The sequence below is a fragment of the Phyllobates terribilis genome, unplaced genomic scaffold, assembly GCF_046119375.1.
Source record: "Phyllobates terribilis strain yellow unplaced genomic scaffold, ASM4611937v1 Scaffold_9__5_contigs__length_417890890, whole genome shotgun sequence".
Lineage (NCBI taxonomy): Eukaryota > Metazoa > Chordata > Amphibia > Anura > Dendrobatidae > Phyllobates > Phyllobates terribilis.
In genome coordinates this window covers 52,467,657-52,481,389 of record NW_027362769.1, presented here as the reverse complement: position 1 = coordinate 52,481,389, position 13,733 = coordinate 52,467,657, and the positions used below count along the sequence as shown (strand labels likewise).

The following is a 13,733-nucleotide window of genomic DNA, read 5'->3' as shown; positions in this document are numbered from 1 at the left end:
CTTGAGAAACCAAATTGTGAGGAAGCATGAGCAATCTCAAGGCTACAAGTCCATCTCCAAAGACCTGAATGTTCCTGTGTCTTCCGTGTGCAGTGTCATCAAGAAGTTTAAAGCCCATGGCACTGTAGCTAACCTCCCTAGATGTGGACGGAAATGAAAAATTGACGAGAGATTTCAACGCAAGATTGTGCGGATGGTGGATAAAGAACCTTGACTAACATCCAAACAAGTTCAAGCTGCCCTGCAGTCCGAGGGTACAACAGTGTCAACCCGTACTATCCGTCGGCGTCTGAATGAAAAGGGACTGTATGGTAGGATACCCAGGAAGACCCCACTTCTTACCCCGAGACATAAAAAAGCCAGGCTGGAGTTTGCCAAAACTTACCTGAGAAAGCCTAAAACGTTTTGGAAGAATGTTCTCTGGTCAGATGAGACAAAAGTAGAGCTTTTTGGGAAAAAGCATCAACATAGAGTGTACAAAAAAAAAAAAAAGAGGCATTCAAAGAAAAGAACACGGTCCCTACAGTCAAACATGGCGGAGGTTCCCTGATGTTTTGGGGTTGCTTTGCTGCCTCTGGCACTGGACTGCTTGACCGTGTGCATGGCATTATGAAGTCTGAAGACTACCAACAAATTTTGCAGCATAATGTAGGGCCCGGTGTGAGAAAGCTGGGTCTCCCTCAGAGGTCATGGGTCTTCCAGCAGGACAATGACCCAAAACACACTTCCAAAAGCACTATAAAATGGTTTTAGAGAAAGCACTGGAGACTTCTAAGGTGGCCAGCAATGAGTCCAGACCTAAATCCCATAGAACACCTGTGGAGAGATCTCAAAATGGCAGTTTGGAGAAGGCACCCTTCAAATATCAGGGACCTGGAGCAGTTTGCTAATGAAGAATGGTCTACAATTCCAGCAGAGCATTGTAAGAAACTCATTGATGGTTACCGGAAGCGGTTGTTCGCAGTTATTTTGGCTAAAGGTTGTGCAACCAAGTATTAGGCTGAGGGTGCCAATACTTTTGTCTGGCCCATTTTTGGAGTTTTGTGTGAAATGATCAATGATTTGATTTTTGCTTCATTCTCTTTTGTGTTTTTTCCTTGCAAACAAATTAAATGAAGATAATAATACCAAAGAATTTGTGATTGCAATCATTTTCAGGAAGAAACTGAGTATTATCTGACAGAATTGCAGGGGTGCCAATACTTTTGGCCAGCACTGTATACTTCAATAGCTAGATAAATATTTATTACAGAGATCTGTATTGTCAGGGACAAGCTGTTTTGGGGACAATCTTGTTACGTACATGGTAAAACTATTACCTTACAACACTGCTTTAGACATAACAATATGAAGTATGTGATAGGAATGAAACATGTAGCCTTGAGTATTCACAAAGGGAAGCCATGTGAAAAAAAAGTGATGTGCTGTCTTTTCGGTTCCTTTTTAATGAATATTACTGAGTATTACTGCCTAAACGAGTTATTACTGATCACTGGATTGGTGAGTTGTTTAGGCTGGAATACCCCTTTAACTCTTTAGCGGAAGTCCATGCTTTATTTTCCTATCAACAAGCATACAGAAGTAAAATGTACTTGTTCATTCAGAGTAGAATATCCAGTGTTACATACCTCCAAATATTCTGTATATAAAGAAGAAGACTCCTATCAGTACAGCCAGGACTGATACAGAAATCAGAGCAATAATTACCGTCATGTCAGGATGCTCCCAGCCTGAGCGCGCTTAAAAAAAGGACAAAAATACCTGTTATTCCACACTGTACATAAAGCAAAAAGGACTGCTCATTTCTTGTGCAGATATGAATAGAGTCAAAACATAGAAAGTAACAGCAGAAATAAATCAAGTTTATGTAATCCGATTACTCTAAGCGTAGTTTTACCTTTGTAAAGAGCTTTACAGTTTACACATAAATATAATTCATATAGTGAGTTTACAATTACACGACTTATCTACACAAGTATCCCTGACTGCAGAACCCCTATAATCCTCAGCTCTGTGCTGCACTGCATTTGGGAAGGATCAAGTGATGAAAGCATGCCCTACAAGGTTTGTTAAAGGGAATCTGTCACTAGGTCTTTAATACGCCATCTGAGAGCAGCATGATGTAGGGGCAGAAACCCTGATTACAGCGATGTATCATTTACTAGGATTATTACAGCTCCAAATGAGTGTACAATGTGAGCGATCAGTAAATCAGTATGCAGTATGCGCTCTTTAGTGGCAGCTGTAGATAATGAATTGAAATACATTTTATCCTATAAACATAGACATTGCGCAGTTTGGTTGTGCACACCCATAATCCTTCAGTGCCTAGTTGGTCATTCCTGCAACATGCCTGAGCCCCTAGTGTAGTATATATTAGGAAATAGCATTAGGGGAACAATACCGTTATTTCATCATTATTTACTTAAAAAAAATCACAAAGCCAAAGTGTTCCTGGCTCCAGACTGTTCGGCTTTTCCCAATTCCAGGGGCCCCAAATAATAACACAAGGAAAACAGTCAGGAAGGAAATCTGTTAATGAGGATATTAGTGTGACATTATCTGCCAATCTGACATTGAAAAATTACACTATGACGTTGGCGTAATATCTGCTGGTACAATCAGTAAAAGTCTTATATTAAAATAAATCTGCAGTAAATATACATTCTTGACACATCCTCCTCTGTAAAGTGTAAATTATGTGCAGTTTCTAAATTATGTTCTGTTTATGGGTAAATCGGGAGACCAGGAGATATACCAGGAGTTTGTATAACTCATACATACCCTCCCGTCCCGGGTCAGAACCCCGCGAATCCCCGCAGTGCACAGTGCGAGCTGGGGGGATGCATAAGTCTGCAGTCACACAGTGTGACAGTTGACTTATCGACTTGGACCCCTTTAATAAAAAGCTCCCCAAAGTTTTAACAACACATTTGTAAGTGGTGCAGGGTCTAAGGATAACAAAAGTCTTGAATGCATAAAATCATTTTTTTTTTTCACATTTTTCACTAAAAACATTTTTCTTATAAATTATCAGCTATGGCAAGTTAAGTTGTCTTTATCACATAGAAAAATATTTAGATTCGAGAGTCCTCAGTGGTTGATACCTTTTAATGGCTACCTGAAAAGCTTGTAACAAATTGCAAGCTTTCGAGACTACTCAGGTCTCTTCATTATGCCTGATGAAGAGACCTGAGTAGTCTCGAAAGCTTGCAATTTGTTACCATCTTTTCAGGTAGCCATTAAAAGGTATCAAGCACTTAGGACTCTCGAATCAAAATATTTTTCAACTACTGGCTAACACGATACAAAGATATATATCTTCCCTTTATCACATGGAAATCATGGTGCTCCCACAGTGAAATCATACAAAAAGTATGTTACAGAAGCAATTGAATATTTTACAATGGTGACCTATGTGTGATCCTTGTATCGTTGTGCATTGAGAATTTTAGTAATCTGTAATGATTATAATCTCTCAAAGTGAAATAATGCCAATTTCTGCATTCAGTGTTTAGTAGGGGCACATCCACATAGCTACATTTCTGTGTTCTATACACAGATTTCCTGCCAAAACTTAGAGCAGATCCTATCAGAGAACAATAGGAAAGCTGCTGTACATTTCTTGAGAAATCTTGAGTTTTCTAGATAATGCAATATGATTGGAATGTTTCAGTATCTGGCCTGTCCCCTGCTGGAGTAATTCTTATATGTTTCTTTGCGCAGAAAGTGTTTGCAAATCTACAACCCCTGGTAACAATTATGGAATCACCGGGTTCGGAGGATGTTCATTCAGTTATTTAATGTTATTGAAAAAAAGCAGATCACAGACATGGCACAAAACTAAAGTCATTTCAAATGGCAACTTTAGGGCTTTAAAAAAACACTAAAAGAAATCAAGATAAAAAATGTGGTACTCAGTAAGGGTAATTTTTTTCAGACCAAGCAGAGGAAAAAATTATGGAATCACTCAATTCTGAGGAAAATTTGAAAGGACTTTAGTTTTGTGCCATGTCTGTGATCTGCTTTTTTTCAACAACATTAAACAACTGAATGAACATCCTCCGGGCCCAGTGATTCCATAATTTTTGCCAGGGGTTGTATAAAGGGAATCTATCAGGGGAATTTCAACCCCAAAACTATTGATATGTGCAAATATGCAAATGAGGCTGAAGGACTATGGAAAATTTGAAGCCTTTGTCACTCCAGCTCTATTTTCAGAACCACCTTCTCCTACTTGACTGACAGCCTCTATGCTGTATGACTTCAGGCAAAAGACCTGTCAGTCAAGCAGGAAGAGGCAGTGCTGGGCGGGAAATAAAGCTTTAGGTTTCAGATATACAGCCTAATTTGCATATCAATTCAAACACATATTTCTCAGTAACGGAGGAACGGACTGGCCATGTAAAGGTATTGCTGGATCACGGGGCATTTTGGGGGCCGTTATTTTTATAGTAATGCTTGTCCAGACAGAAAAGTCTGTGTATGTATTAAGTCATAGCAACCGAGAAGGGGAATGAGGGGGATTTGTGCAGACACAGTATAAGGATCGGGGGGGGGGGGAATTAGTACAGACATAGCATGATAAGTGGGGGGGATTAGTGCAGACACACTATGAGGGGGGGACTTGTGTGAGCACAGTATGAGGAGTGGGGGTATTAGTGTGGACACAGTATGAGTAATGGTTGGGTTTGTGCGGACACAGTATAAGGAGCAGGGGGATTGGTGCAGACACACTATGAAGAGTGAGAGGGATATTAGTGCCGGCACAGTATGAGAGTGGTGGGGTTTGTGCGGACACAGTATATGGAGTGCAGGGGGATTGGTGTGGACACAGTATGAGGAGTGGGGGGATTATTGCAGACACAGTTTGAGAAGTGGAGGGGATTATGCAAACACATCCAATGTTGTCATTGGTGTGGACACAGTATGAGGAGAGAAGGGGGAATGGTGTGGACACAGTATGAGGAGCAAGGGAGGGATTGGTGTGGACACAGAATGAGGAGGGGGGGTGAGGGGATTGGTACGGACACAGTATGAGGAGGGTAGTGGCGGGGATTGGTGCGGACACAGTATGAGGAGGGTAGTAGCGGGGGAGGGGGAATCATTCACTGAGTAAAGCACAGCTCCGAGGCCTACTTGCTGGATCACAGCGCAAGCAAGAGACAATGATGAGGGCAGCGTTCAGCACCCGGAGCTTGGGAACGGCGCTATCTGTACTGCAAATTCCCAGGCGCCGGTACGTGTGCTCCTGATGCGGCACATGGGCGGCACACGTGTATCACACAGATGCACACGGACACACAGACACGGATATCTCCGGTACGTTTTTTCCGGTACCGGAAATATCCGGACGTGAGAAACCACCCTTAGACCCAGTTCTACTGCATATGTTTTCAATAAGGAAAGAAGAGTAAGATGCTTTTAGATAATTCTGATATTGAGTTTTCTCCAAAAAAAACGAAATAATGAGAGTTAGGAAGCCTCATCACTCATCAGATGATCGGCCTGACATCAGCACATTTAGCCGACTTTAATCTGTATGGAGGTTTTAAGTGGCCCATAGATTATACCATGACCATGCAATACTAGGTGGAGCTGATAACTAAGAATGACGCTATTATGCATATCAGACCTATACAATGGGATATATACCACATATTCAACGTCATACGCAGTTATGTGTCAAATCTACATGTAACTTTTGCTTCAGGGAACAGGAGCTTCACCCTCCCCCTCAACAATAGTCTGCAGCATCCACTTTAATCTCCTATCTCTAAACTTGCCCATAGCTTGCAATGGAATTGTTTTGAAATAAATAAATTTCTCAGAATACAAAATGTAGCCTTGAATGACCACAAGTAGATAATGCTTCAGAAAATATACTGTCCTTGGAGATGCTGAGAACATACAATACAAGGGAAGTAATAAATTCCATGAAACTGGCGTGTGTGTTTTATACAGTGACTCACTCCTTTAAGAATATACGGTATCAGTTCTCCTACAGGCATAATAAGGAAGCAATAACAATGTCAGGACAATACCCACACAAATTATGTGCAATCATCTATATCATACGTGTCAAACTCCAGCCCGTGGGCCAAGGGTGGTTATATTTGGCCTGCGACACCAGAACTGCCACCCCTATGTGGGCCCATTATTCTGAATGGAGGACTATGTGAGGCCCATTAGACTGTATGGAGAACTATGTGGGGCCCATTATTCTGTATGGAGGACTATGTGGGGCCATTATTCTGTATGGAGGACTATGTGGGGCCATTATTCTGTACGGAGGACTATGTGGGGCCATTATTCTGTATGGAGGACTATGTGGGGCCCATTATACTGTATGGAGCACTATGTGGGGCCCATTATACTGTATGGAGGATTATGTGGGGCTCATTATTCAGTATGAAGGACTATGTGGGGCTCATTATTCTGTATGGAGGACTACGTGGGGCCCATTATACTGTATAGAGGACTATGTGGGGCTCATTATTCTGTATGGAGCACTATGTGGGGCGCATTATTCTGTATGGAGGACAATGTGGGGCCCTTTATACGGTATAGAGGACTATGTGGGGCCCATTATTCTGTATGGAGCAATATGTGGGGCTCATTATACTGTATGAAGGACTATGTGGGGCTCATTATTCTGTATGAAGGACTATGTGGGGCCCATTATTCTGTATGGAGGACTATTTGGGGCCCATTATTCTGTATGGAAGACTATGTGGGGCTCATTATTTTGTATGAAGGACTATGTGGGGCCCATTATTCTGTATGGAGCACTATGTGGGGCCCATTATACTGTATGGAGGACTATGTGGGGCTCATTATTCTGTATGGAAGACTATGTGGGGCTCATTATTCTGTATGGAGGACTATGTGGGACTCATTCTGTACGGGGGACTATGTGGGGCTGATTATTCTGTATGGAGCACTATGTGGAACCCATTATACTGTATGGAGGACTATGTGGGGCTCATTATACTGTATGGAGGACTATGTGGGGCTCATTATTCTGTATGGAAGACTATGTGGGGCTCATTATTCTGTATGGAGGACTATGTGGGACTCATTCTGTACGGGGGACTATGTGGGGCTGATTATTCTGTATGGAGCACTATGTGGAACCCATTATACTGTATGGAGGACTATGTGGGGCTCATTATTCTGTATGGAGGACTATGTGGGGCCCATTATCCTGTATGGAGGACTATGTGGGGCTCATTATTCTGTATGGAGGACTATGTGGGGCCCATTATCCTGTATGGAGGACAATGTAGGTCCCATTATTCTGTATGGAGGACTATGTGGGGCTCATTATTCTGTATGGAAGACTATGTGGGGCTCATTATTCTGTATGGAGGACTATGTGGGACTCATTCTGTACGGGGGACTATGTGGGGCTGATTATTCTGTATGGAGCACTATGTGGAACCCATTATACTGTATGGAGGACTATGTGGGGCTCATTATTCTGTATGGAGGACTATGTGGGGCCCATTATCCTGTATGGAGGACTATGTGGGGCTCATTATTCTGTATGGAGGACTATGTGGGGCCCATTATCCTGTATGGAGGACAATGTAGGTCCCATTATTCTGTATGGAGGACTATGTGGGGCCCATTATTCTGTATGGAGGACTGTGTGAGACTCATTATAATGTATACTGGTTGGCCCGCGACTTTGTCCAAGTTTTTCATTTTGGCCCTCTGTGTGTTTAAGTTTGACATCCCTGATCTATATACTAACAGACTCATATCTCTACCAGTCTACCTCCGACATGCAGGAAAACGCTACTTGTATTAATTTCTTTCAGCTTATATATGTGACAAAGAAAGTTTTGGGATGTATTTTAATTCCATAAAAAAGGTTTTTGACGATTCTTCTCCATCCATCCACTTATACATTCGTTACATCAAAAAGTTTAACGAAAAAAGTTAAATGGGACTAGTAGTATTGATAGGTCTGTCCTTTTTGGGTGGATAAGGATAAAATCTGGTCATTACAAGCAATCAACTGTGGCTGAAACTGTGCCTAGAAGGCTATGTTCACATTAGGTACACTAAGCATATGTGAAAGGCAACCATCATACAGTTGCAATCAAAATTATTCAGACTCAATTAGGTTCATTAGAAACATTTACAAACTTTCTGCTGTGTGCGCTTATAATGACTACTGCTATCTCAGAATTATTAAACTCTTCAAGATAGGGTATTTAGTACTTAGTAGAGCATCTCTGGCTGTTATGACCTGCTGCAAATGTAATGAATAGCTAGACACCAGCTTCTGAAAGTGTTCCTGAGGAATCTTAGCTCATTCCTCATGGGCAATGGCCTCCACTAATAGCGTTGTCAAGATAATTATCAAAAAGTGAATAAAACAGGTCTTACATATACAAGGAAAAGGATAAAAAAAAGATACAAAAGTATTGAATGTTCTTAGAGACACAGTTGGAAGCAGAGTTCATAAGTTCAAAGTTAAAAAGAACCTTGCCTACACTACCTGCACATGGCAAAAAAAGCTCTCATTGGCTGCCACCATATCCCTGAGGAGGCAGGTGCAAAACCCTTGAGTGACTGCAAGTTTTGGTGGCACTGAGGTTTCAGTTTGCACTGTAAGGCACATACTAAAGATAAAAGGTCTAGCCCTGAACTCAAGGACTTACACCTCTACTGACCCAAAAGGACTAGAAAGGTTGATTTCAAGATGTTCAGAACCATATAAACTAGCTGGAGAACTTTGGGGATTATGTTCTTTAAAACAACAAAACAATACTCGAATTTTTCCAGACCATGGATCAGCTGTATATCTGATGGAAGAAGAATGAAGCAACTACTGAAAAGATCACCATGCCTAAGGTGAAGCATGGCAGTGGCATAGTGATGCTCTGAGGCGGCTTTGTTTTTTTGTGGCACTGGAAATCTGCAGAGAGGGGAGAGAAGGATTCAATCAAGTATTAGAAAAGCCTAAGAGAAAACATCATGTCTTCTGTGAGGAAACTGAAGCTTGGTAGTCATTGAACTTTCCAACAGGACAATGATTACAAGCATATCTCAAAGTCCACCAACGGTTGGTTTCAGGGTACACTCACTGTAGCAAATAACATGGCCGAGTACTATCCGATGTTTTATCAGATAGCACTAAGCCCAATGTTATACTATGGGGCAGTGCAGATCTCCGATTTTTTTCTCATGCCGATTCAGCATGTGAAAATAACCGCAGCATGCTGCAAGTGCATCCAATAATCGGATCAAGCGCACCCATATAAGACTATGGGTAAATGTGCAGTCCGATGTACAGTGGCTTACAAAAGTATTCACCTCCTTGGCTTTTTACCTATTTTTTACATTACAACCAATGTTTAAATATTTTTGTAATCTGATTTGTGTGATGCATCAGCACTAAATAGTCTAAGCTCGTGAAGTGAATTGAGAAAAATCTAGGCATAAATTACATTTATGGGATCAAATAACTAAAAATTGGCATGTGCATATGTATTCAGCCCTTTTGCTATGAAGCCCCTAAAAATTTCTGGTGCAAGCAATTACCTTCATAAGTCACATGCTTAGAGAAAGGAAGTCTACCTGTGTGCAATCTAAGTGTCACATCTAAGTGTCACATGATCTGTCAGTATATACACTTTACCTTTTTTGAAAGGCCACAAAGGCTGCAACATCATTAAGCAAGAGGCACGACTAACCATACAACACCATGAAGACCAAGGACAAGTTAGGGAGAAGTTGTTGAGAAGTAAAAATCAGGGTTGGGTTATAAAAAAATGTCCCAATCTCTGATGAGCACCATCAAATCTATTATTATCAAATGGAAGGAACATGGTACCACAAACCTGCCAACAGAGCGCCGCACACCAAAACTCTCAGGCCCGGCAAGGAGGGCATTAATTAGAGAGGCAGAACAGAGACCAGAGGTAACCCTGAAGGAGCTGCAGGCTCATTTTGAGTTTGCCAAAAGACATGTGGGAGACTCCTCAAATATATGGATGAAGGTGTTGTGCTCAGATGAGACCAAAATGTAACTTTTTGGCCACCAAGGTAAATGCTATGTCTGGCGCTAAACCAACACAGCTCATCACTCCAAGAACACCATCCCTACAATGAAGCATGGCAGTGGCACAATTATGGTGTGGGGATGTTTTTCGGCAACAGGGACAAAGAAAATGGTCCAAGTCGAGGGAAGATGGATGGTGAGAAATACAGAGATATTCTTGAGCAAAACCTGTTTCAGTCTGTCAGTGATTTGAGACTGGGACGGAGATTCACCTTTCAACAAGACAATGACCCAAAGCATACTGGTAAAGCAATACTTGAGTGGTTTAAGGGGAATATTGTAAATGTTTTCGAGTGGCCTAGTCGAGCCCAATTGAGAATCTGTGGTCGGACTTGAAGATTGCTGTTTACCAGAGGAAACCATCTAGCTTGAAGGAGCTGGAGCAATTTTGCCTTGAGGAATGGGCAAAAATCCCAGTGGCAGGATGTGGAAAGCTCAAGAGACTTATCCAAAGCGACTTGCAGCTCTAATTGCTGCACAAGGAGGCTCTACAAAGTACTGACTTTAGGGGGTGAGTAGTTATGCACACTTAAGTTTTCAGTTATTTTGTCCTATTTTTTGTTTGCGTCACAATAAAAAGAAAACCAAATGTTCACAGTTCTAGTCATGTTCTTTACATGAATTGATGCAGACCGTAAAAAAAACTGTGAAATTCCAGGTTGTGAGGTAGCAAAACACGAAAACTGCCAAGGAGGGTGAATACTTTTGCAAGCCACTGTATGGGCACAGAGACAATGGAGAAGATGGAGAAATTAAGTTCTCAGTCTTCTCCACACCTGTGCTGCAATTATCGCATGCAAGAGAATTGGATCACAGTAAGATGACACTTGGATCAAACTCTGACAGAGTTTGAATCGAGTGTCATTATCATAATCGGCCCGATTCTCTCACATAAAATAATCTACAACAGTGTGAGCGAGACCTTAGAAGAACTTCAGAAAGATTCTGGTGTAGTCATCACAGTTACCTGTCTTGAAACCCATAGAAAATCTTAAATGGCTTTTGAAAAAGGAGTTTGCAGCACACAAACTTAAGACTATTAGTGGACTGAAGGCCATTGCCCATGAGGAATGGGCTAAGACTACCCAAGAAAGCTGCCAGAAGCCGCTGTCTGGCTATGCATCACATGTGCACATGGTCGTAATAGCCAAAGTTGCTTATTAAATACTGAAGATACTTGTCATGAAGGGGATGAATAATTCTCTGACTGCAGTAGTCATTAAAAGTAACATTTTGTGTTGAATTTGGAGAAACCTCGTTATATTTGTTTGGTTTATATGCAGCAGAATACCACAACTCTGTACAGGGTTTAGTGGCTGCTGCCAGGCACTGCAAAAGAGCTCCCATTGAAGAGAGTAGGAGCCAATCTGCAGTACCTGGCAGCAGCCACTGAACGGCGTACGGAGCTGCGGTGTTCCGCTCCGTTCACTGTTTACATCCGGCTACTGCCAGAAGTGAGAACAGCTGATATGTGCTGGTACCAGGTCTGATACTGATGACCTACCTTAAGAATAGGTCATCAATATTAAAGTATTGGACAAACCCCTTTAATCAGCTGTTCAGTGAGCTTCTGACCCTCATTGTTCTGATATTGATAGCCTATGGTATAATTGCATATATCTGAAATATACACTTTTGTAATGTATACTCAAAATGTAGTTACGGTAGTTATCAAAAGCCTTACTGTGTAGGAAAGAGAACTTTACCAGCTTGAATGCATTCAAACCTAATAGCAATAGTGATTTTTTTTTTCAAGATATTTTTGGAAAACCAAAAAGTGTGAATCCCTGACACCGAGAGCACAAGGTGTGGGCTAAAATATCAAATGTTCAGTAATGATTAGGGATGTGAATATATTTATTTACAGGGAGGTGAACAAAGGGTTATTTAAATGCGTAGCAATCAAGAATAGTGCTACGCCGGAATATTTACAGCCAAGATAACAATGCTGGGATATACTGCATGCATTAAAAACATGTCAATGTCCCTTTAACTTATTTTTGGCATGCTACGTGGGACTGCCCTTTAAATAGAACTGAGAGCGGATCCTATTCCGGATGCAGACACTGAGTCCACTTTGTCTGGACGGGTCCCAGCACCACAGCCCTTCTTTGGAATGAAGGGAGGGCTGCAATTGTCTCGATTGCTCTGCAGCCGACACAGGATGGACATCTATGTACGATTGGCATGCAGCACTTTTATTAAAGCTGGATGTAAATGATGGGAATTTATAGATTAAGTAGGAAGCCAGACATATGCATCTCTGGTATTCTAACAACAGAAAAGGTCTCCATTATTCTTCAAAATGATGTCAAACAGTAGTGGAAATGCTTATATCCAGAGAGACATCTCTAGAACTGGATAATGTGAATGTCTGCCTGTCCCAATGTACGATTTATAAGCGACAATCATTTCCTCTACATTGGTAAAACTGAAGATGGACTTGACCATTTCTGATGGGGAACATTGTATTGCTGAATATTAATCACCATTTACTATACATTCCTACTATACATATACCATACCTTTCAAAAACAACAATTTCCTATACACTACTATCTGGCTAAAATCCCCATGACTGTGAAACAACCAGTGTCATCTGGTGATATGTACTAGAAACGGGAGAACACGGGCCCTTATATGGCAGCCAGCAATCTGCTATAGTGAATCTACTTTTTACTATATATTTTCATTTTTCTTTTGGAAATATGCCTTATCACATTGCTTTTGCTGTTTTCTGTCAGGTTGTGCGTATTATTTAGACAAGACATGGGGCATTGGTGGAATATGACCTTATATGTCTGACAACTATCTGGCTGCTATTCCCAAAAAGCCATCTCACATCTATCCTCAATTGGACGAGCAGCTGTAGCTGCACATTGCTTCTTTAGACGGTGTTGTAGGGCCTTTGGGTACAAGTCTGCAGTCACTCTGTGTGTCACTATGTGACTGCAGACTTGTGAATTCTCACACCACGCGCACTGTGCACTATGAGGACTCGCCTGCTTTGTAGGTGGAAATGGACCCCCTGACCTCTTGTGCCCCTCTGCGGCCGCACAGGTTGCACCTATGATGTGTCTGACCCTGGCACATTACATATGTCAGACTTCTACTATTAATATGCTGATTGTGTATCATAAAAAGGAAGACCTTCTGCATATCATCCCATGTTCATGCTATGAGTTTGCACAATGGGGTTTTCAGAGAAGTTTGTTAATCCATTATTCTTCAGATTCCAGGAGTGGCTGCTGCACAAAAGTTTTACCAAGCCGGATAACAATGCATTATTTATCCCATCCTGGCGTTTACTGTCCTGTTCATAATGATGATAATCCCAATTTAATTTCCTACACCAATGACAACATTCACCCAATATGTCAGTTTATTTAATTGAGAAAGAACTTTCATATTCCTATAGAAGTATCTTTGGCTGCTCTTTCCTCCCCAGACGTGATAACAGACGCCCTTCCCTGACATGTCTCATATTTGTGGTTTTCCTGACCTTGTGGCTTGACAAGTCTGTGAAACATAGCAAACCGGGTTATGACTTGGTGCTCAGCACATTAAAATGAATAGAGTTATCCAATTTCAACAGTGACTAAATATCGTTTTACACTCACAAGTGGATTCATAATAGACTAATGTCCACCCTAGT

General features: G+C 41.4%; 1 protein-coding gene across 1 annotated transcript in view; it reads right to left on the bottom strand.

The window, feature by feature from the left end:
• BMPR2 (bone morphogenetic protein receptor type 2) overlaps nt 1-13,733 on the bottom strand; it is a 195,050-nt gene that overhangs the window by 50,406 nt on the left and 130,911 nt on the right. The window contains exon 4 of the mRNA XM_073646461.1: nt 1,629-1,739. Coding sequence (XP_073502562.1) covers nt 1,629-1,739 — 111 coding nt within the window. The remainder of the gene's footprint in view (nt 1-1,628; nt 1,740-13,733) is intronic.